At 41.0% G+C, this 22,863-nt stretch overlaps 2 protein-coding genes across 2 annotated transcripts; one reads left to right on the top strand and one right to left on the bottom strand.

Annotated features, from left to right (window-relative positions):
• Positions 1–4,782: 4,782 nt before the first annotated feature.
• Positions 4,783–12,188, bottom strand: LOC139209743 (rho-related GTP-binding protein Rho6-like). The gene is made up of 5 exons (XM_070839582.1): positions 12,065–12,188; positions 11,321–11,408; positions 6,634–6,743; positions 6,334–6,468; positions 4,783–6,190 (listed from the first exon to the last, which is right to left on the bottom strand). The coding sequence occupies exons 1-5, from the start codon at positions 12,182–12,184 to the stop codon at positions 5,945–5,947; spliced, it is 699 nt and encodes a 232-aa protein (XP_070695683.1). The 5' UTR covers positions 12,185–12,188; the 3' UTR covers positions 4,783–5,944.
• A 5,344-nt stretch (positions 12,189–17,532) lies between these two features.
• On the top strand, positions 17,533–22,323 carry prim1 (DNA primase subunit 1). The gene is made up of 13 exons (XM_070839965.1): positions 17,533–17,744; positions 17,875–18,032; positions 18,118–18,224; positions 18,318–18,391; positions 18,483–18,619; positions 19,738–19,796; positions 19,946–20,055; positions 20,178–20,269; positions 21,095–21,227; positions 21,327–21,396; positions 21,492–21,604; positions 21,814–21,912; positions 22,011–22,323. The coding sequence occupies exons 1-13, from the start codon at positions 17,636–17,638 to the stop codon at positions 22,028–22,030; spliced, it is 1,281 nt and encodes a 426-aa protein (XP_070696066.1). The 5' UTR covers positions 17,533–17,635; the 3' UTR covers positions 22,031–22,323.
• The last annotated feature ends 540 nt before the right edge of the window (positions 22,324–22,863 follow it).

Here is a 22,863-nt window from a genome sequence, read left to right as displayed (position 1 = left end):
CACTTTCTGTGTGTGTCTGAATAAAAAGATTAAGCTTGTTAATTAGAGAGCTTTAGAGATGCTGGGAGGTTAATTTTGTCACTTTTAGACAGAGCCAGGCTAGTTTTTTTCCCCCATTTCCAGTCTTTATGCTAAGCTAAACTCACCAGCTCCTGGCTCTGGCTATAGTTACTATACAGACATGAGAGAATCTGTATGTGTCTTTTGTTTTTAAATCTAACTCCCAACAAGAAAGCGAATATGTGTATATCTAATTATGTTGAACTATTCCTTTGACTGGTCAGCCATGGCAGTGTGGGTCAAGAGCAACTGTAAGGGAAATGTCCAACACTTTGTATACTGCAAAATAAATTTATTTATTCATAATTTAGAGTTACATGAGAAGATCAATACCACTGTCATATCAGTACGGTAAATAGAGAACTACAGCCTGTTAGCTTAGCTTAGCATAATGAGTGGAAACAGGGAGATAGCTAGCTTAGCTTCCCTCCCAGTCAAGATTTTTTTCTTCATGCTAAGCTCAGCTAAGCTAACCAGCTGCTGGTTCTTCCTTCATACTTGATACATACACATTGAACTCTCTCCTAGGAAGCTAATAGCGTTTTCTAAAAATGCTGAATTACCCCTTTAAACACAGACTGCTGCAAAACCAGCACAAAAAGCTAAATAGATTAATCTAAAATGTGCAGTGTTTGCCAAAGGACCACGGCAGTGCTTGAGCTCCACATCCACTGTGGTCATGCAATATAATCGTGCCTTGGAGCAACGTGCCATGGATGACAGGCTCAGCACGCCCTCCTCAGAGGTTTATCTGATGAACAACGACATTTAATGTACATGTGCCAATTTTTGATAAATGTATGTATACATTTGTGTGTGTGCGTGTATCTGTGTGAGAGAGACAGGGAGCAACTGTAGAGGAAGATAAGACAGAGGAGCGCTGAAGACAGACAGACTGGCAGCCCTGTTTATCCATAAGACGATCAAACCACTAGGCCATTTCCAGCTGTAGAAAATCAATGTTGGAGCAGACATGAGATTACATTTATCTGAGACTGGTGATGCAGACTATATACTCACAATTTCCTTGTCACCTATGGTACAAAGGTAATGGATAAGGAGGTCATGAGTCAGCGCTGTATCCTGTGGGTGATAGTTGAAACATTCGGCTACTTCATCCGTGTTGTATCATCAGTGGGCAGGAGTGTGACAGCAGGACGTAGCCAGAGACGTCCAGATAAGAGCCCATATCAGTCAAGTGAAAGACTAAGCAAATACAGTAATGCAGGCAGGGAGGATGACTGCTTACATAAGAAAAAGGAAGAGTGAAGGAAACGGCAAAAAAAAAAACCCAGTAGCAATCGGAAGAAAAGGAAATTCTCAAATTTAAATATACTTGTTTGTTAATTTAATCAGACTCTCAAATTACTCAGCTGAATCTGTCATGGCCTCAATCAAGCGAGCTCTTCACCCATAACATGAACTTTACAAAGATATTAATATCAAGTATTAATGTACTGAGATTGTGACACAATCACTTACTAAATGGAGATTAAAATACTTACTAAGCTACAGCTATAAATAAGTCTTCACTAAATATTCATGCCCAGTACCTCCCAAATATAACTGTTTCATACTACTAGCTAACTGAACTAGTGATGTGTCGGTCGCGAACGATCCAGTTCTTAGAGCTGGCTCTTTGAAGTGAACGACGGGAGCCGGCTCCTGATTGGGAGCCGATCCGATCAGGAGCTGATATGTTTTTTTTTCGTCTTTTTTCTGTTAAAGCCGCACGAGATTGGTCAAGATGTGTGGTAGTGTCTGTGTCCACACTGAGGGGGGGGGGGGCTACAGGGAGGGAGAGACAAGAGAGCGAGAGAGCACTGCTACATAGTCAGAGACTGCAGGCAGGACAGGTGAGAAACATGAGCGACAGAAAATGTAGTAAAATTTGAACAAATTTTAATACAATTGATAGTTTGAGGGCAGAGTGCAGACTTTGCAAAATTAAAATTTCATATCAGGCAGGCTCCACAAACAACCTGCACAGACAAGTGTGTACTGTTCACCCATCAATTCAGTTAGAGGAGGAAAGACAAGCAAGGGACCCTGCTGTTAATGAAGGTGCCAGTGTGTCTACTGCTCCTACACCAAGACCTACAGCCCAGAGCTCTTTGACCCCAGTAAAACTAAATAATTTAAAATTAATAAAGCAATATAAACAATAAATATTCTATATAATGTGTTTTTTACATTAGTAATTCATTTTACACATAATTTGGTAATACATTTATTGAAGCAACAAAAAATTTGAGGAGCCACTTGGGAGCCGAAAGAGTCGGCTCTTTTTAGGGAGCCGAAAGAGTCGGCTCTTTTTAGGGAGCCGAGCCAAAAGAGCCGGCTCTCTAAAAAGAGCCGAAATTCCCATCACTAAACTGAACTAGCTTCGCTAACCCTCAGAGCTAACATTAGCTTGACACTAGCATAAACTGTACAAAAGGTTATTTTCTACATCCTGTGTTTGCTTGGCTAACATCACTTGACCTGTTTAGATTGGAGTCACCTACCTACAGATTGGCAGTTTATTTGATACAGTTTTATATATAAAAATGTTATGTTTTGGAAGGTTTTAGCTTGTGATGCTACATTGACTTCCGGTTTTGAGATGTTTCTAAAGTCTTTAGCTAAGGCATTTCTGAATTTGTAAAGTTGCACCACAATTTAAAAAATCACTAGTTTAACTAGCAAGTAGTTATAAACCTTTGGAGAGACTTTACATTTAACTGTGAAGGATTCATGAATAGATAGTGCGAGCCAGTTATGGGCTGCTAAAGCACGACAACATGGTATGAAACAACAAATCCTACTTTTTTTCCAAACAAAACAACAGAAAGTGGCACATTTTCAAAACTAATCATGTATGTAACATAATGCAGGCATGTGGCATTGGCCGTGTGTGTGTGTGTTGGGGGAAGGGTCGGTCCCTTGAGGCGGTGTTCATGCTTCAGTGGTATATAACGTCCACAGGCTTCTTTTGACACCATACTGTGTCGCTGCCGTCATCATCTAATTGTAGGCCACACAGTCCCAAATGACTGAACAAAAAAAGTTCAGTCTGACATCCAGAAATCTGTACAACAGCTGAGCCAAAACTGGTGGCATTTATGTTATTCTGTAGAGCTACGTTTAATAACCACTAGAAATTAAACTGAAGGTTAAATCCTTAGACAGGAGAATGCTGCGCTGCTTGTATCATGAACTTAACTACTGTAGCCCTTGACCTGAGACATAACTATGTCTTATCAGTCTTTCTTGAGATACACAATAGACAATGTGCTGCCAAGCTAGCACTCTCTCTTTCGCTCGGGGAGCCTTGAATTTGATTAAATTACCCAAATAATCTTTAGTCCTAATTCGATACAGCTCCTGGAACTCATCTGCACGGAAAGTGCAAAGTGCTGCTTGTTAGACGTGAATAAAGCAACACAGAAATTCAAAATCTGACTTAAACTGACATGAGGGATATAGACAAGGTGGTTCTTCCATATTTTCTTGTGTACAAATGAGCAGTATGGCACTAGTATATATATATTTATTTTTTTACATCATTTGTCTTATAGTCCTTGTGGTTTTTTCCCCACTATGTGTATTTCCTCATAATGAATACATCAATCAGAGCTCAAATTTTAATGAGTTTACTACAGAAATAAACAGTGACTTGTAATTGAACTTTAGACATTTATTTAAATAAAGACTTTAAGAAAGTAGCGTATGACAATAACAAATACAGAATTCAGTCAATAATTTAAGCCATGACAGGCAGCTTGACACAAACATTTTGTTTGCTTCAGTAACATTCTTTTTGGGCCTTTCAAATAATCAGTTTTATGAAGAAGGATACGTACAACAAAACAGGTCAGCCAAAAAACAAGCAGGAGAGAAACTGTGTAATGACAGCTGTGTACTGAACCCATGAACCAAATGGAGCTCTTTTTATGTAGCACAAAGCACCAGACGGGAATGAGAAGTGAAATAACGACTGAAGCAGAGCTACAGAGAAGTGTTTTCTTTTTTTTTGACAGCATGCTGTTTCCAACAACCCACTCGTGGCTGCTACCAGCGTGGGGTCTTTAAAACCACAGATCATGAGCAGTCCGCCGCTCCATGAAATGTCCACCCATCACCTTCGCAGTGGCTTCTGTCTGATGCTACAAATAAAAGGCGAGGTGCCCTCTCGGAGAGCCGTCCCTCCCTCTCTCCGTGAGGCAGGAGCCCCGCTCAGGCCTGCTCACACTGTTGCTAGGCAACGCGTGAAATTCCAGCGTTCCGCACATCCAGCGAACTCTGGGCTCCTCGGTGCAGACCTACTAATCATCAAGTCCTCCATTAGCCGAGCTGTCAACAGCCGCTAATGCCAGAAGACTCCAGTGAATACGAGAACATCAGCAACAGCTACAAAGACACCAAGACAGCCACAAGCAAGCAGAAACATCCAGAAAAGAAAACAACTATTTCATAAATGGAAGATGTCAGCAGGAAAGTTGAAAAATAAAATCAAAATATTTTTAAAGCATAAAAAAGAGGGGGGAAAAAAAAGTCTTTTCCACAGACAGGACCAGCCTGCTTGTTTGTGTGATTCAAGTCAACCTTATTGCCAACATGTCATCTCAGGGACATTTAGTGTTAATGCAGCTATTCAGGCTGGAAATGGCAGCAGGCGGCGTCTTTTGATAACAGTGAAAAACTCAGAGATTGTTGAAGCGTGGTGAAACAAATTTTTAAAGGACTCTTTCTCGCTACATATCCGTGACGCAGAGGATTCAGAAACAAATATTTCTAAGACTCCTTTTGGTTCATTAGAATAAATCAATCCATTTGTTGTTTTACCTTTTTGTTTGCTGAAACTCGAATCACAAACTGGTATTCATTAAGCAGCTCTTAAAAGAAGCAGAGAACAGTGAGATGATGCATAATTAATGTAACATCGCTAAAACCATGCCTTATGGGTAATATGGGTAATAGCTTCGAACAATTAAGACTGCTGTGGTGATGGCTGATGAAAGGGGATCTGACAGAAGCGTGCTCAGACGGTCTTTTACGTGGCCCAGGCTTTTGTGTTTGTTTTTGTCACAACATGTCCACCCTAGCCGGATTCGTGGCTCATGTGAGCGCTGAGTCACATTGCTCCTTCGGATGCGCTCTCAGTTCGTCCTCCCACTGCCTTTGCAAATGAACACTCCTGCTTGCCAAATCCCTCCCATCTCTCCCATTTATTCCCCCACTGTCAGCTTTAATTTCCAAATGAAATACTGCGAGCGGTCAGCGGGGGAATAACTCCTTCAAGGGGCCGCTGTTTTAAATTCCCCGAGCCGTATTTCTGGAGATACCACTTCCTGTCACTGTCACATTTTACATTTCATCTCGTCACTGGGCCCATACTGTGACCTTAAAAGAGACATTCAGATAAAGACATGGACGGGAAAGGGCACTGCGATCGGAATTTCAAACGCGTCTCATCAGGGTAATGCAGTCAAATGCAGTGTTTACAACCACTTCCCCCCGTAGAGAAGAGGAGGTGCTGACCTTATTTACACTGACTCTCTCACAGCCATCTTAACATGAGGAATCCAACAGGTCGAACAGCCTGTTATGGCCTCTTTGTACAGGTGTGTTTAATTGAGCGGAAATATTTTCAACATAAAACATTTTTTCTCTCCGTCTCTGTGTCAGAGTTAAATATAAAGAGTGTAGCAAACTATTTTTAAAGTGGTTGACAGGGGGAGTTTGAGGATGCTGCAAAGGAGAGAGAAGCTTTGCAGAAATTCACATCCTCGCTCTCTTTCCCTTACACAACCTGGACCCCTGCTGAACCATCTGCAGTCTGCATTGTCCTTGCTTTCTTTTTCTTTTTTCTTTTTTCGTCCCAGCGTGATCACAGCAGTATTCACATGACGGAGCAGCTCTTGGACTTGTCCTTGCTGAAGGTGGAGGACAGGAGATCTGTCTTGCTGGGCAGGTGTAGGAGTCTCTTGGAGAGGCGGCGGACAGGGCTGGGCTTATTGGCAGGCTGGAGTTTGTTCATGCAAGCCAGAGCCGCAGTACGGAAAACACTGTGGATGCTCTTCTCTGACGTGAAGGCCGAGCACTCCAGGTAAGCCTCCGCTCCGAGCTGCTTGGCCAGGGACGAACCCTACATTGTGAGGAAAAAATATACGCATGTAAACCTATTAGGCAAATAGATTGAAACAAAAGGGGATTTCTACGAGTGCTCAGTCTAGACAGAAACCTAAATACACACTTCTCAGAGGAAGAAAGAGTTGTCATGGAACAAACCTGCTCATGGGAAATGGGAGTCTGTTTCTGATTGGACAGCTCCATGCGTGTGCATACGTCAGTGCGCAGGTCCGTCTTGCAGCCTATTAGTAGGATCCGTGTGCTGGGACAAAAGTCCTGGATCTCTGCTTTCCACTGCGAGGAGAAGAGAAACAGCAGTCAATTAGTCTTCAATCATACAACAATATAATAATTAATATGGGGCAGATGATTGATCAAAGCAGCTACAACCTGCAGCCGAGTAAAACGAAGCTGCAGGTTGTGTCATGTTCACACAGCAGCAGTTCATAATATTAATACCTTCTTCAGAGCACTGTCTACTATGTCTGGTCGGCTGATGTCGAAGCATAAGAGAACTGCATCTGAGTCACTGTAGCAGAGCGGCCTGACGTTGTCGTAGTATGGAGAACCTAGAGAGACACAGTAACGTCAGGAGACACTTAGGAATGTTTTATGTAGCATGCAGTTTTATGAACATGCGATTTAGGGAGGTGGTTACTAAAAAAAAAAAACTTTTAGAGAAGTTTTCCCCTTGTCAGCAAGCAGAAATAGGAACAAAATAAAACGTGTACATGGTCTGAATCCAGCTGACACTATTATAATGTTCTATCACAATCATCCTCCTCACTTTCACACCGTACAAACACAGTCACACACATCCCTGCCAAACTGATAAGAGAGCAAATAATTTCACTAAGCTTGACGCCTTCCCACTGAGAGGAATTTTTCCAGTAAAGTACACTAAAACTCACTGAGTCACAGGCAGAGCAACTGTGCACCAATCCCATCTTTCTATTATTGGTCAACAACAAACTTTAGTTACTGAACTTTTGTTTGAGTAAGAAAAAAAACCAACCAGATGTCCAGTGAAGCTACATTTTCATTATAAGACACATAATCTCCCTGATGGACTTGCGTGTTAAATATCAGGTTACGGTACGTGCCAAAACACAGACTCCATGTATGCGCAAAATTTACATGATAAGTTTGATCTCATTTGCTCAGTCAATCAGGTGTGTTGGAGAGGGCAAACATCTAGAACATGCAGTGGGGACCAGGATTGGGAAACACTGTGGTGGAGAGGACAGGGTTCATACCACACTTATACCTGTCTGTAAAATATGGAGGCACAGGTAGCAGCTGGTTAGCTTAGCACAAAGACTGGTAACAGCTAGTTTGGCCAACAAACGAGGTGTAACATATTCATAACGGAAACATCCCTGTTTCTAGGCGTATGGTTAAGCGAAGCTAACCTGCTGCTGCCTGTGTGGTTAATGAAAGAGTTACTGAAAGACCTTTCAAGGTTCAAGCTTCAAAATATATTTCAATCACAGCTGCAGCGCCCACTTTTAGTGCATTTCTAGGCTTGTCAAATTAATGTTTAAACCCAATTGCCTGATTAAAGTCATAATTTCTGGTCAATAAGCAAATTATGCTGAAAAACACATCATAATTGTATTTAGATGAATTGTACAAAAGTTGAAGTAAACCAGTGCAATGAATTAGTGAATTAGTCATTTACAGTTACACATTTACACATCTGACACAACAGCCAACGTCTTTATTAGAACAGTAAACAGTGGAAGAGAAAAGTCACTACTGGCTGAGTCACTAATAAACCAACATTTGTCGGGCTGATATCACATGATTCAACACTTCACTCAGACAGTCTACTCTGATTGTTGTCTCATAAATGCGACTCCTTAGTTATGAGAATGTGAATTATGGTGTGAAGGAAACTGTTTCCTTACACTTCCAGCACAGCTATATGTGGAGCATTTTTGTAACTCTCAGGAAGGCTCCTGGGTTAAAAACAGACAGGATGTCCGCTCTCTATTGTCTTCCCTCTGCCACCTAATCACTCCCCACACAGCAACACTAGGATTTAATTTCCTACTCCTGTCCTCAGGGGCAAATGCGCACCAGGAGATTTCCTTGCATGTACAGGAGGGTATAATTATATCTGGGATAGATACTTCTAATAAGCTTCTACCGGAACTAACTAACAATCATGTTGTGCTGATGAATTTGGGAGTCTCCGGAGACATAAAGTGCAATTTTTTACCCACGAGAAGCGCTCCCCTTCTGGGTAACTCTGCCTGTCTGAAACTTTTCTTAAATCTGAAAAGTAGGACAACTTATACAACCACAATGTATCGATAACATTCTTTTAGTGGGAATCAAAGCGCCCGTCATATAACTATGTGGGGTGATGTAAGGCTTGAGAAAGAGGAGGCAGAGATCTAAAGAGGACACAACATCTCGCACCCACAACATCCCACACATTAGCAGCCCCCTGCCTGGACACAAAAACCAAACACACTTTTAGCAGAGTGAACACCAGTTGGTGTATTTAAACTGCCCTCTCTGCTCTCAAAGAAAGACAGGACTCCAGTAGAGAAGACGAGACTGTCTGCTTTTTTTCATCCGTAGCATTTTTCATTATAAGAAATCTTGTGAAAGAGAATTAAAGAAAAATCTTTTCACATGTGTTTTGTCGGATAAAAGATCATATTATATCGGAGTAAGACATCTGGAGCCATGTGATCAGAGATGAAACCAGTCAGTCACCAGGAAATTAATTCTAATAACCAATTGAGTGTTTTTGGTAATTTTTCAAGTGAAAATCACAATCATTCTCCATCAATTTCCTGCTTTTTCTTATATGATCGTAAGCTGAATATCTTTGGGGTTTAGACTGTTTAACAGCCGAAGATGTTAATTTGCACTATTTTCTTATAAAGCAATTGGTTGATTAATTGAGAAAATTTGTAAGCTAAAATAAAAATAATCTTTAGTTGCAGTCCTCAATGTTATGAGTAAAGATAATAAAGATGGAGAATGGAGAGAAACATAAAGAGTGACAGGAACTGTGTGTTTGTGTGTGTTGCAAATGTAAATAAGTCTTATGCAATGTTTCCTCTGGAAAGGGTGACTGTCCAGAAAGTTTTCACTCCGTGGGAGAGAACCACACAAACCTACAATAGTTCAGAGCTGGTTTCAGTTACATAAGACCTTTTTTTAGGCGGCACACACCATAAGGCAGTGAGGAGGTCATGCATCTCTTCTCGCTCAGTATCCCTCACTTGTGCCTTCTGTTCACAGTGACTGTACGCCACACACACACACACACGCACGCACAGCCGCACGCAAACTAGGACAGGACACACACGCACACAAACACATATACACACATTTGCCTGCACTCTGAGACTTCCACCCCCTGCATGGACGAGGCATCCCCCCTCTCCCCTGTGAAACAACCCCTCTGCAGGCCAACTGGCACTGCTCAGCTTCCTCTGAGCACAACGCCTCAGCCAGTGCTGAGATGAATGTGCACTGAAGAGGACGGTTTCTCTTACTGATCCTATCTACTACTATTTTCCATAAGTTTAGGGTCATTATTACAGTAGGCCACTTTTATCTATAAAGTGTTGTTGTGTCTACCTTCAGTTTCCCAGAAGTCATGGTGACCTCCTCAGATGTCTTGTTTTGTTAGGCCAACAGCAAAAAACCTAAAGATATTCAGTTTACATTGATATAAAACAGAGAAATATATGAAATTCTCACATTTAAGGAGCTGAAAAGTAACTCAAATCATCATTTTATTATCAAAATAGTTGCAGATTAATTTTCTCTTGACCAATTCATTGATTAATGACTAATCCTTGCAGCTCTAGCACATGTTCATGATGAAGGGGACTCAGATTATTCGGCTACTTTTGCTTCAACCTTTGTTAGAACACACCTTGGATATAATATATGACTCTCCTGAGATATTTCATGACTAGACTCCTCCACGTAGAGGTCAGAGGCATTAACTGAACATCATCCCTGAATCTGTCAAAGTGACATTACAAACTGTTTATCCAGTCAATGGGTTAGTGCAGAGAGGTCAGGAAACCACCACGCACCTTTAGAATTTAACATCACACCACTACAAAGCTTTGTCCGTGCATGTCCCACCAGTAACGATAAACTGATAAATCTGTTCAAGCAACAATGCTTGTTTTCTTTTCAATGTGAGAACTTGCTGCTTTTCTCAGTTTCTCATCTTTGAGTTTTGGACTGTCAGTCGATAATGAACAAATGATTCGAAGATGCCATTTTGGGCTTTAGAGAATGATAGTCTGTGGTTCTCATAATTCTCTGATATTTTTTGGACAGTTATTAAGTGACGAATCAAGAAAACAATTGGCAGTTAATTGATAATGAAAATAAGTCCCTAGTTGAATTAGCAATAATATAAACCGCTCAGAACTCCAATAACGCTGTAGTAACAGTTTCATTTTCTAAGTCTTACAGATCAGGCTGAAATGGCTTAAATGGCCCACAGGTTTGAGATCAAACATCATAGCTAAAACACTGCTGTCATGTCATGCATGTGGGGATACTCGTATCTCAGGGCCCCAGTTAAGTATTGGCGGGTCTCAGCATTTAGTAAGGACTCAGTTTACCGTATAGTAAACTTGGCAGCCTTGGGGATTTTATATTACTGCTAATAGCTTGTTAGTATTCCTTACGCACATGATTTTCCATGCAAAAGAGTGGATTTTGGGCACCGGTTGCCCTGTGGGAAATCCAGGCAGACTTGTTTCTCAGCACCAATCCACCACAGAAGATCTCTCAACAGATTTCACACCAGTGAAAAGCTGCTTAACTGCATCAAAACAGGATTGGCAGATAGTGATGTCTGGGCCAAGAGCAACAGCACTGTTTGTTAAACAATGAAGAAGATGGGGCTTCATTTACAGTCGTTACCCGGCTCCGGGCTGACTGTGTTGACAAGTTTCACAAATCAACCCATGAATGCGGCACTGAAACTGACCACGTACCTCGCTGCTCAAACACAAACACTGACCATGAAGGCTCGGGGAGAATTTTAATTTGGCAGCGAGTCAAAGACGAGGAGGAGAGGAGTGATCTGCGTTTTATTCAACTGTGTCGAAGTTTAAAAGTTAAATATAAATGTGAATATAATCCTCACCTGATGTGTCCCAAAGGCTGAGCTCAACACGCTGCTCCTCGAGCTCCAGACAGGCTGTGTAGTTCTCAAACACAGTGGGGACGTAAGTCTGGAAATGGACAATAAAACACAGGATGTAGCGATAATTCATAACTTGTCTTTTTGTTTTTTAAAATTACAAATGTACACAAAAATGCACCATAACAAAAAAAAAAAAAAAAAGACAATTTACCACTGACAGACTTACTGAGTCTGACTAACAGCAAAAAGTCCTAAATACTGGAGATAATTATATAAAATTAAAGATAAAGAGGTTTTGTGAAGCATTGTTAGTTTTAAATAATCACCTAAAGACACAAACCTTCTGCATATAATTCATCTCACACTTGTATTGGAAGCATTTCATGTTGCCCAGCATGAAAAATAAACCCATGAAAATATCCTTCACCACGTGTGTGTGTGCCAGTCCTGCGGCATCATGGGAGTTTTAACAATATAACAATATAACAGCACTATGAATTTAAATCAAGCACCACCAGTGTCTCCAGCACTAAAAAGTATCTTATACAATAGTCAGCGAAAACTCTGGTCAGGTCTTCTAGTCCTTCTGGGAGAATTAAAATAATAGTTATTCTTCCTCGAGGTGGGAAATTAATTGCACGAGCTGCGGTTTAAATAAGTAAACGACATTTCTCAGCCAAGTCAGAGTACATGACATGAATAAGTGCAGGCATGATCAGGCTGGAGGCAGCAGACGTGTCGTACCTCCGGGTAGCAGTCCTTGGCCAACACTTGTAACATCGCTGTTTTTCCGCATTGGACGTCCCCGACCAGCACGAGTTTACACCTCGCGACAAACGGCTGCGTGAGTCTCCTCTCCTTCATGGTGGAGCTGGATCAGACGGTCAGGCTGTCAGGGCTGTAAGTCCTCTTCAGGGTGGCCGTGCTCCAGCAGCCAGTCAGTCAGCCAGTCAGTCAGTCGGCGGGAGAGAGAGTGAGTGAGTGAGTGAGGAAGAGGAGCATCAATGAGGGAAACACTGCGGAACTTTATATTGTCGCGCCAACCAATGAGCGCGGCGCAGTGCGCGAGGAGGAGGAGGAGGAGGAGGGGGTGGGGGGGAGGAGGCAGTGCACGAGGCGTCTTCTTCATACTAGATGGTGGTGTTAGATGGTGCTCTGCAGGGCGCGATGCTAAAAACATTGATGTCCTGTGGTGTAACAAATTACATTTACTCAAGTACTGCACCTTTTACTCTAATACAATCATTTGACTGTTAGTTACTTAAACAGTTACTGAAAGATTTTCAAAAAATGCATAGACCATATAAAATAGTATTTGTTATAAAGTAAATACTCAGTTATTTAGTTATTTAGTAATTTCATGGCTCCTCAAATATGAGGATATGATGCTTTACTTATATATATATATATATATACTTAATAATTTTGAATTTTTTTTACCATTGGTCAAGTCAAGTCGTTCAAGATCACAATTTACCCCAGAGGGCTTTACAGTCTGTGCTGTGGAAGTTGCCCTTTGTCCTTCGACTGTTTGCCCAGATCAGGAAAAACTCAGAAAAACTCCTTTTAACAGGGAGAGAAGTAGAAGAAACCTCGGAAGGGATCCATCTCCCATGAACAAAATAAATAAAACTATGCAGTATATATAAATTATGATGACAGCAGTTCTGACATGTAGATTATAAAACACATGAATGTGGATCTGTGAGGACTGTGGATAACGGTAACAGATGAAAGACCTGAACTAAACAAAGAATAAGTACTAATTGAAAGTTTAGGCCAAAAAAATTACTTTTAAGTTTTGCGATTTAAAAGCTTCAGCAGAGTCAGATTGTCTGATGTCATCAGGGAGTTTTTTTACTGAGGAGATGCTCTGGGGACAATCAGCAGCCTTGTGAGCGGACAGTGATGGGATATTAGGTCAAATAAGATCAGACAGGTATGAAGATTTTATTTAATCTGTGTAAAAGCCAAAGTGTGAAAACAACATGCTGTGGTTTTATGAGTTTCTATATGTGATGGACTATTTTCCTGTGTCACAGTGACTGGTTGTCGCTGTCTCATCTAACTCTCGGTGAAAAGTGAAAGTGAAAGAGTGTACTTCCCCAACTATTCCCAAGTTATAGGGGATTTTTGTCCTCTCTGTGGAAAACCTGACATGTCTCAGCATGGTCACAGGCCTAAATCTTATTTAGTTCACAGCTGCAACAGAAAGAAATACTCAAAGAGAAATATTTGTACAACCTTGTGCTTTAATATATAATTATATACCAACATGGCCAGATGTCATCATCTCATCTGTTATCTGACTGAGTTGTGTTGGCTTGTAGTATCTCAGTTCAGAGGTCAGAGCTTCAGCGACATGTCACTGTGGTCGAGCGAAGGTTCAAAGGAGGACATCACATAATTTGCTTTAAACGTTGTCTGACTCACTGACTGACTGACGTCTGTGTTAGTGTGTTTTTTCTGTTTCCTCCCCTCCAAGTGTGTGAATGAGCCATGTGAGGATGCATGCAGTTCATCTTCATGAGTGACTGTATGTGTACATATGTTTATACAACACGTTCAGGGCCGACTGCTGCCTCCCAACCTCAAACAGATGATAGATGGCTTCATCAATCTGAAGTGTATCAGAGAGTGTGTCAGCCATTTGGTGAGGAAGTGGAGCGTGGCTAGTTGTGCAGAACATAAATGGAAACAACTGCTCGACCGTGACAGACGGCTCTTTGATGGCATCAATGTATAGCATGAAACTCTGAATGGGGACATCAATTGCACCTGCCGCCTGGTGCAGATAGAAACACAGCAAACCCTCTCTGTCTTGCTTCATTGACATTTCTATCTTCGTGCTCTCTTCCATCCCATCACGCTTATACGCCTTAAACTAATAACATGCAAACACTTTCTCTCACCCACTTCCACTTAGTGCTTTTTTTTAGCGGTCTTACTGTATCTCTGTATGTGAAACGGTCAGTCTCACTCATGTGCTGCTGCCTCTCTTCTCATTTTGTTAATTTTTAAAAAGTTCCCTTTCTTCCCTGCAAATAGAGTTTTGTGATATGAACTCACATATTGAATTGTTAAGGCTGATATCATAATCAAACACTATCCAGTATTTGCACAGGATAGAGGAGAGGGTTTTTTGGGAAAGATGCTCATTGGCTTTCTTGCAGAGAATGATCTGAGCAGAAAGATGTCGCTTTAATGTCACAGCATTATTGAGCTAGAGCTGGAAGTCGATTTATTTAGCGTAGCAGTAAGACCAGAAGTACCATCACGTGCCACTATGATTTGAGTAAAATGTCTCAACAATTATTGGATGGCCTTCCCTGAACTGTGGTACAATCGTCCACATTCACCTCAGGATGAGTTGTTCTACCTTTGTGTATACCAAGTTTTTATTTAGCGCCCAGTTCTTTGGTTTATGAGGAAAGGAAGTGAATAAACATGTTTTCCTAAATGTCAAACAGCTCCTTAAAGTATTATCTTACACCATGTGGACGTTCCTGATGATGGGACCGACTAATAGAGTTTAGAGGGGTGAGCACGTCTGGGGCCTTTTGAATCACGTGAACAGCATCACTGCAGTCTCTGTTTGAGAGGATTTCTACTGACCTATGTGCCACCAGTGTTTTCCTGATTGGAAGCGACAGCACTCTGAGATGGTGGCACGCTTTGGTCGTCTGAAGATGCAGTGACTTTTATATCATCCTCAAACTATGGCTCCTCGTGTACAGCTAACATGATGACCTATAGACTGGCCAACATGCTCCACGGGCACCTGCCGACTATCTGACCTAGATTTATCATAACACACTGCTGAAAGTTAGATTTTCACCCCGTGTTTCACCTTACCTAACTCGCCCCTCTGACATTTAGTGTTGTTTTTGTGCGTGTGTGAGAGCTGTATGTATCTGTTGTGCCAGTATGTGATTTCTGCTTACATGTCTACATGCATGATGACGGCCAGTAATGCTTCAGGTTAGGAGCTACTATATATACAAGGTGCACTCATTTACACCAGAGTTGTAAACATACAGTGGGAATGTCGGTAGAGAGCAACCGACGACTGGTGTTAATACCAAGTCAATTTCAAGTAATTTTCAAGACAGGGCCCATACAAGAAAAACCCATCACATCTACTATGGCTTGCAGCGACATAATTTACATAATTCAAGTAAGATGTGGTTGAAAGCTTTTGTATTATGTAAATCAGGGTATGATTAAAGAATATTACCATAAACACAAGTGCAATCATGAAGTGGAAATGTATCGGCAGCGCTTGTCTATTAATTGCTCTTTAATGTGGCACAGTTCAGTGATGCTGCAAAGGAGAAGCTAGTTCATTGCCATCAATCTAATGCACAGGTTTTTCACATACTGTAGCGTATTATGCTAACAACTGGGTAAATTGCAGTGGTAGAGGGTGGTCCTCACTCTCCACATCTACAAGTGTGAAGAAAACTAAGTAGATAAAATGAACTGCAGAGGAACGGAGGAGTCTTGGTAAGTCAGTTGGGCACAAACAATATAGATATGCTAACATAAATGTATTTATTTCGTTCCTTAAAAGCTTCACACCTACATTTCACAGTGAGGGAGAAAGACCTTTGATTTAGTGGCAGCCATTCGACATTTATATTCTGTCAAATCTCCATTTTGTGTGAAACAAAGCCAGAATGACAGAAGCATGGAGAGAAATTATAGAGAGAGGCTCTAATGACAGCAGCAGGAGCTGAGATACAATGAATAAAATTATAGAGCTAATACTATTCAATGTACAGCCACGGTGCACAAGACGACTGGTGTTCTATATCAGAAATACAGTAACGGACAAGAGCTCTTATGGCTGCACAGCTCTCAACCTTCAGTGTGAACAGCTCCACTTCAGTCAGATGGGACTCTGGCAGGAAATACAAAATCATTATTAAACAATCATTGTTGCCACTAGACTGCGTGAACCGCCCACAGTAGTGGGTAGAACAGAAAGGGCCAGTACCCCTGCCCCCTTTTGTCTTGAAAGCCAAAGTGTCCTTTTCAAATGTCAAAGCGAAGTGCACATTGCATGTATCTACATCTGAAACAGACCTTAAATTAAGGCCTGGATGTAAAGCTTAAATTAGACCTATTTAGCCAGAAAGAAACAAAACAAGACAGCTGAGACAAATGTAAACATATCTGGAGCCATCTACCCATCTCTACCCGTGACCCATACAAAATTAGGAAAGTGTCCTGACAGTGTCTGTGCGTGCTTTTGACCCCAGCAGAGATTTCTTACTTTTGTTTTGACTGCTGTCATGAATATCCTCATGAAACTATGCTGCCCTCTAAAGGTGTATGAAATAAATGACAGTCTGAACAAAACCATGAAATCACAACACTTTGCACAGGATGTAATACTTTTTCTGTGGCTGGGGTGACTACAGAATACTTCTCTAAAACAACAGATTTCCAAAGCAAAGACATTGGTGGTGCCAAGTAAAGTTCTGTAAAGATGTCAAGAACTATGTATTTACTGTTTCTTTACAAGGCACTCTGGGTCATCAATGTAACATAGAAAATATAAACTGAGTATAAGCCTAATGTGAATTTAGTAAAATGATTCAAACCTACACCATCACCCAAATCCTCTGAGGGAGATTAAATGGTTAGCCACCAATAGTGTGATTCCTGATTTTCAGTATGGTAATGCCAAAATGTAGGTTTTTTATGCATAACAAAGGATTATAGCTGAATCCTATATTCGTTGATTTTGATGTTTAATGACATTGTTTTCAATTCTTGAGATGAAAATGTAGTGTCCTATTTCCCCCTCTTCATCATCATATTGTACACTTTATCCATCCATCCATCCATTTATTTATGACATTTTTATCGCAGCAGCTTGAAATGACTACACGTCCCATGATCCTCTCTTTGCTCGGCGACACTTCCGCCTTCTCCTTCATTGCAAGGCGAATATTACTGGGTCGAATCAGGCTATGAGGCTGTCAGCCAACTTCTTAGAGGGCGAAGCTGTCATTTTAAGTCGAGCTTTCTATCTTGTGCCTATTTTGTTTTAATCTTTAGCTGCTAGCTGGCCGAGCTAACAGAGAAGCTAATCTGGCGAAACAAATCTGTTACTAAGGAACACACGTCGCTGACGTCACTGTCCAAACCTTGTCTCATTGGTCGCCTCCTTTCCTGAAGCGTTTTCCCGCGCTAGCCTCGGTGTAAAATAACACACCGAGCTGTCAGCCCCCAAAAACAAGCGTTTTGGTGAGAAATTAACATAGTTTTAGAGCGATACCAGAGCTGTTGTATTTCTGTCAGGTCATGTCGTCCTCAGTTTATGACCAGGGCTCCCTGCCGGACTTATTACCGCTCTACTACCGACGGCTGTTCCCCTTCTCTCAGTATTATCGCTGGCTGAACTATGGAGGAGGTGAGTGTCCTGATTAGACAGGCCAGGCAAGCTAACTAAAAGTAACTAGTATTCCCTTCCACAGCTGAGTAAAAGTGCCAACAACACTACAGTGGACTGAGGTGTTATTTTTTTTCTTTTACACCCTCAGTGCAGAAGAACTACTTTCAGAATCGGGAGTTCTCCTTCACACTCAAAGATGACATCTACGTCCGCTACCAGTCGTTCAGCACACAGAACGAGCTGGAGAAGGAAATGCAGAAGATGAACCCTTACAAGATCGACATAGGAGCCATATACAGCCACAGGGTGGGACTGCGTGTATTTCTCTCTCACAGTGTTTTTGTGCCTGTGCAGACATGTGGATGAAGTTGCATGTGTTTGTGTCCTGCAGCCCAGTCAGCACAACACGGTGAAGTCGGGGACCTTCCAGGCCCTGGAGAAGGAGCTGGTGTTTGATATCGATATGACAGACTATGATGATGTGAGAAGCTGCTGCAGGTAATTGGATCATGTGGTTCATTTTGTTGCCGTGCTAGTAAATCATCATGACAGCCAGTCACACCAGTGAGATAACACAGACTCTGACTTCAGCGCCGCAGACATTTGCTCCAAGTGCTGGACCCTGATGACCATCGCCATCCGCATCCTGGACAGAGCTCTAAGAGGTTTGTCTATCATTTAACTTTGTGGCATCTTACTTTCAGTTTTTGGCAAGACTAACCATCCAGTTCTTTTTTGTTTTATGTGTTATTCTAGAGGACTTTGGTTTCCAGCAGCTGCTGTGGGTTTATTCTGGCAGAAGAGGAGTGCATTGCTGGGTGTGTGATGAAGCTGCCAGGAAGCTCTCCGTTGCAGCTCGCTCTGCAGTTGCTGAATACCTCAGCCTGGTTAAGGTAACAGTATTTTAGCTTTTATTAGATGATCAGGACAGGATTATTTATTAGCAGGAAGGTTCTGTGCCCATTGTGTTTGTGTGTATCAGTGTATTTCCGTCAGGTGATCCTGATTAGTGTCTGCCCAATACATCGGCCGTCTTATCTCAAACATATTGGGTGTTTGGCAGCTGATAAGTATCATAAAGTATTACCGTACAAAAAATAGCCAATGATCTCTTGAACCAAATTTCAGGGATTGTTTTCAAAATTGTTTGTTTGTGTAAAAAATACACATAAGAGCAGATATATCATTATCATATCAGAACTCTTGAATGTCAATATTTATCTCGGCCTTAAGAATCCAGTATTGGGGTCCTGTATAGGTGTCTGGTTATAATTAACACCCTGGCAGGCTCCATAACGCACTGGTCAAGCTCTCTCAAGAAGCTCTGTCATTTTTCAAAACTGTGACGTAACAAAATGTTTGCAGCTCCAGATTCCTTTACTCGACTGCAGCTGCTGCCAAAACAAGCTTTTTTAAAATTATTAGTCAGTTCTATAATTATTGTTATTACATAAATTATTATTCCATTATATTCAACAGGTATATATTGGGCATGAGTACAGTAGTGCAGTATTTAGTATGAGAGGAATTTAGTCACTGAAACAGAGCTAGAATTAATTGGCAGCCATTTTGATAATTGATTAATGGCTTTTGTCTTATTTCAAGCAAAAGTGTCAAACCAGTTCCCTGGTTCCAGCTTCCCAAGTGAGAAGATCTGGTGCTTTTTTTTTTTTTTTTGTCATATATGATAATGAACTAAATATCTTTTGGACAATTGATCAAAAGCTATATGAATATATTGCATCAGGCTGTGAGAAATTAAAATCACAATTTTTGTGAGATTTTGTAGACCAAGCTATTAATCTATTCAATAATTAGTGAATTAATTATTGATGAAAATAAGCCTTACAGGGAACACAAGAATATTCATATAATTTTTTTCCCTCCAACTAGATGTTTTCAGAGGGTAGCAACAAGGCTCCAGTTAAAACCTCATTTTGACCCCTTTAGTTAGATTACCAGTCGTTTAATGACTTGTATGTGGAAAACCTAATGTGCTGCTGTTCTGTAGGGAGGTGATGAGACAATAAAGAAAGTTGTGCTGACAGACCCAATTCACCCTTTCATCAGGTAAGAATCAGACCATTTTCTTAGTGAAGGTCAGTGTTCTGCTGCATCTGTGCTTGTTCTGTTTCGATGCCTAATGGCGCTCCCTGTTCCTGAGTTCTGGGCCTCTGATGAATGTCACGGCGCCAACTGTTTGTGCCTGTAATCAACAGAGAGTCTTTGGTGGTGGTGGAGCAATACTTTCCCCGGTACGCTCTACAGGAACAGGACATACTGGGCCGCAAGGAATCTATAGACAAAGTTCTGTCACTCGTTCCTGAAGATATCCTTTTCACAGCATGCTGAATATTTGCGCCATGGACACATGCAGTAGAGCTTATAGCTGATACAGTCTGTTTTTTAATATGCAAAAACCATTGTGAAAATAACTTAACTCAGCCTTACATGTGAGAAAAGACTTGCAGCAGGACTTCCAGAACGAGAGGAAACCAGAGAACCGTTGGAAATTGGTCAGGGATCAAGCCAGCAGGAAACAGGTTCGTAATCCTGCCCTCATTGACGAGTCCAACTACACATCACAACACAACTCCAGCGAGCACTCTTCCTCTCGCTCAGTTTCTCTGTCCTGATGCATTGAAACACAGTGCAGAGATCTTATCTTTGTTCAAGTCAGTCGTTTTAATCGTGCTCTCTGCAAATGTATCTTTTTTTTTTTTTTATCCACTAAGAATCTTGAAACTGTCCCCCATGCTTTCATTACATCTTGCTCAGTACTGTGACTAGCTGTAGTCCTGTCTCACTCAATACGACCTCTCCAAACTTCAAGCTAGTTCAAAATACTGCAGCAGCGAAATCCAACAGAAGAGTCCACATAAGGCCTATTTTAGCATCTCGACACTGGTCACCTTTTAAAAATGTACTTTAATATGTTGACATTTGGGTTGGGCTCTGATTATATAACCGCACTTGCTGAGCCCCTTACGAGCCTGAATGCAGCCTCAGATCCTCCGGCAGAGGTCTGTCAAGGTCGAGGCAAAAAATCTGAGGCCCCATGATTTTACAACTCTTTCAAAAAATCTCTTGCAAAGGCATATTTTCAGAATTGCTTTCTCTTTAATCAAATGTCCTCTGTCTTTGCTTTAATAGTTTTTACTATGTTTGAGTAATTCTTACCTCGCTTTTCATTATGACTGTATCTTTTCTACTTTAGTTATTTACTTGGTAATTTCTATTGTTTATGTCTTTATAGTCCTTTTGTAACTTGTTTTGGAACAGTGCCACATAAATTCAGTTATTATTGCGTAATGGCAGTTGTTTAACCTTTTGAATGCTCTTTGAACATCACATATTGGTCCCTTCAGGCCACTGCCAAAAAGGGCCAGTACTTTGAGAAAGAAATCATGCTGCAGTATTGTTACCCTCGTCTTGACGTGAACGTCAGTAAAGGTGTGAACCATTTGCTGAAGAGCCCCTTCAGTGTCCATCCCAAAACAGGTGAGCAAAGATGCTATAAGTTTTAATCAAGATGGTGCTGTGAGTGCACCCCTGACAGAGTCTCACTGTGTCTTCTCTCCTCTGATCTGAATGGTCCAGGGCGCATTTCTGTTCCCATAGACCTCAAAGAGTTGGATACGTTTGATCCTTTTGCTGTGCCCACAATAAAGTGAGTGATGATTCAGTGTGTCGTGCTCTGTTGTTGTCAGTGTTTGATACTTTGGCACTCTGCAGAGCTGATGCTATATGTATATATATTTTTAGTCTGATCTGTGAGGAGCTGGATCGACCCAGGACTGGCGAAGAAGAGGAGAAGTCAGAGGACGTCAAAGAGAAGGAAAATGAGAAGGACGCAGCAGAAAGACGAAAGATCAGAGGTGAATTTCAAGCTTATTGTATCACACAAGAGCTTCACTTTTTTTTGTCTCAAAGTTATAAGTAGGCCAAACAGGTAATCTGGCTGGTTTTCCTGGCTCAGAAGGTGTTGCATCACCCCAGAGGAAGGCTTGGTGGGATCGCTGTATTCTTGCTCTTGTTTTATTATTATCCTGTTAAATAGCAGGATGTTTCTTCTTGATTTCTTCAGATTACAAAAGAACAAGTCTGGCGAAGTACGTGAAATACTTTGACCAGTTTCTGGATGGAATGGCTCGTTCATGGAAAGGAGATCTTCTCAGAAAAAGTGGTATGTTTTCTGCTTACAGGATGAGATGTTAGCCAGAGGGACTTTTAAGAAGTTTGTTCTTCCATGTAATCAATTTTCTTTTCTTTTTGTCCATTTAGACCTTCAGAAAGACTTCTGAACTGGATCAACAATCACAAAGTGCTCCAGAGGAGGCGCTGTTAACGGCTCCCTCTTACTTTTTGTGGGAGACGATACAAAATGCCATTTTTCTGTTGGACAATAATTTCATCCAAATCTATTTTATTATGATCCAATGAGACTCAGTAATGATACATTCATTAACAAAACAGAACTAAACCATCTCCTCCTCACTTTGGGGTTTTCCTGGTATAATGCACATTACTTTACACATTGTCTACATTATGTCTTTGTACAGTCATTTGTGAAAATAAATTTTGTATTTCGACTCTTTCATAATCTTGTTTCACTTACTTTTACTAAGAACAGGAGACAGTTTGTAGATTTAGTTTATGAGGAAGCAGGCAGGTGTGAAGGGTGACATGTTACTATTTGTGACCATGAAGTCTTTTTGTAAGATTCACCACATTAGCAGCTCATATGTGTCATATGAAAAGTTTGTCTTTAAAATAATTATGTCTCTCATTTGAATGTAGTGGAGTCAGTAGTTCAATATTGTCCTCTGAAATGTAGAGAAATAATAATGATAGTAAAACAACATAATTTAGATATTCACAATCAGCCATCTGTAGTCAGTAGTTTTTTGATAGAGATTGAATATTTGGTTCGTGGAGTAGACTGTCGACGTCTGGACACTCAGCTGGTGTAGCAGGTCACAGTTGTTTTGACCGACATCCATAAAAGTAAAAAAAATAAAGTAACATTTGCAGTAACAAGTGATGGTTACAGAACTTTGGTGCATATTGGTGCATAAATAGCGTCTAAATTGTACTGAAACTAAATATTGTTCTTATCAATATGAAATAAATACAC

The sequence above is a fragment of the Pempheris klunzingeri genome, chromosome 11 (genome assembly GCF_042242105.1).
Source record: "Pempheris klunzingeri isolate RE-2024b chromosome 11, fPemKlu1.hap1, whole genome shotgun sequence".
Lineage (NCBI taxonomy): Eukaryota > Metazoa > Chordata > Actinopteri > Acropomatiformes > Pempheridae > Pempheris > Pempheris klunzingeri.
The sequence above is the reverse complement of the archived record's forward strand: the minus strand, read 5'-3'. Positions and strand labels throughout refer to the sequence as shown.

Bases quoted from the DNA above. Each gene is read 5' to 3' on its own strand.
- LOC139209743 (XM_070839582.1), bottom strand. From the start codon at position 12,184: ATGAAGGAGAGGAGACTCACGCAGCCGTTTGTCGCGAGGTGTAAACTC. The intron at 11,409-12,064 runs GTACGACACGTC...GTCCATTTCCAG, and splicing joins CCAAGGACTGCTACCCGGAG to ACTTACGTCCCCACTGTGTT. The intron at 6,744-11,320 runs GTGAGGATTATA...GTGTCTCTCTAG, and splicing joins CAGCCTTTGGGACACATCAG to GTTCTCCATACTACGACAAC.
- prim1 (XM_070839965.1), top strand. From the start codon at position 17,636: ATGTCGTCCTCAGTTTATGACCAGGGCTCCCTGCCGGACTTATTACCG. The intron at 18,620-19,737 runs GTAACAGTATTT...GCTGTTCTGTAG, and splicing joins AATACCTCAGCCTGGTTAAG to GGAGGTGATGAGACAATAAA. The intron at 21,605-21,813 runs GTGAATTTCAAG...TGATTTCTTCAG, and splicing joins AGAAAGACGAAAGATCAGAG to ATTACAAAAGAACAAGTCTG.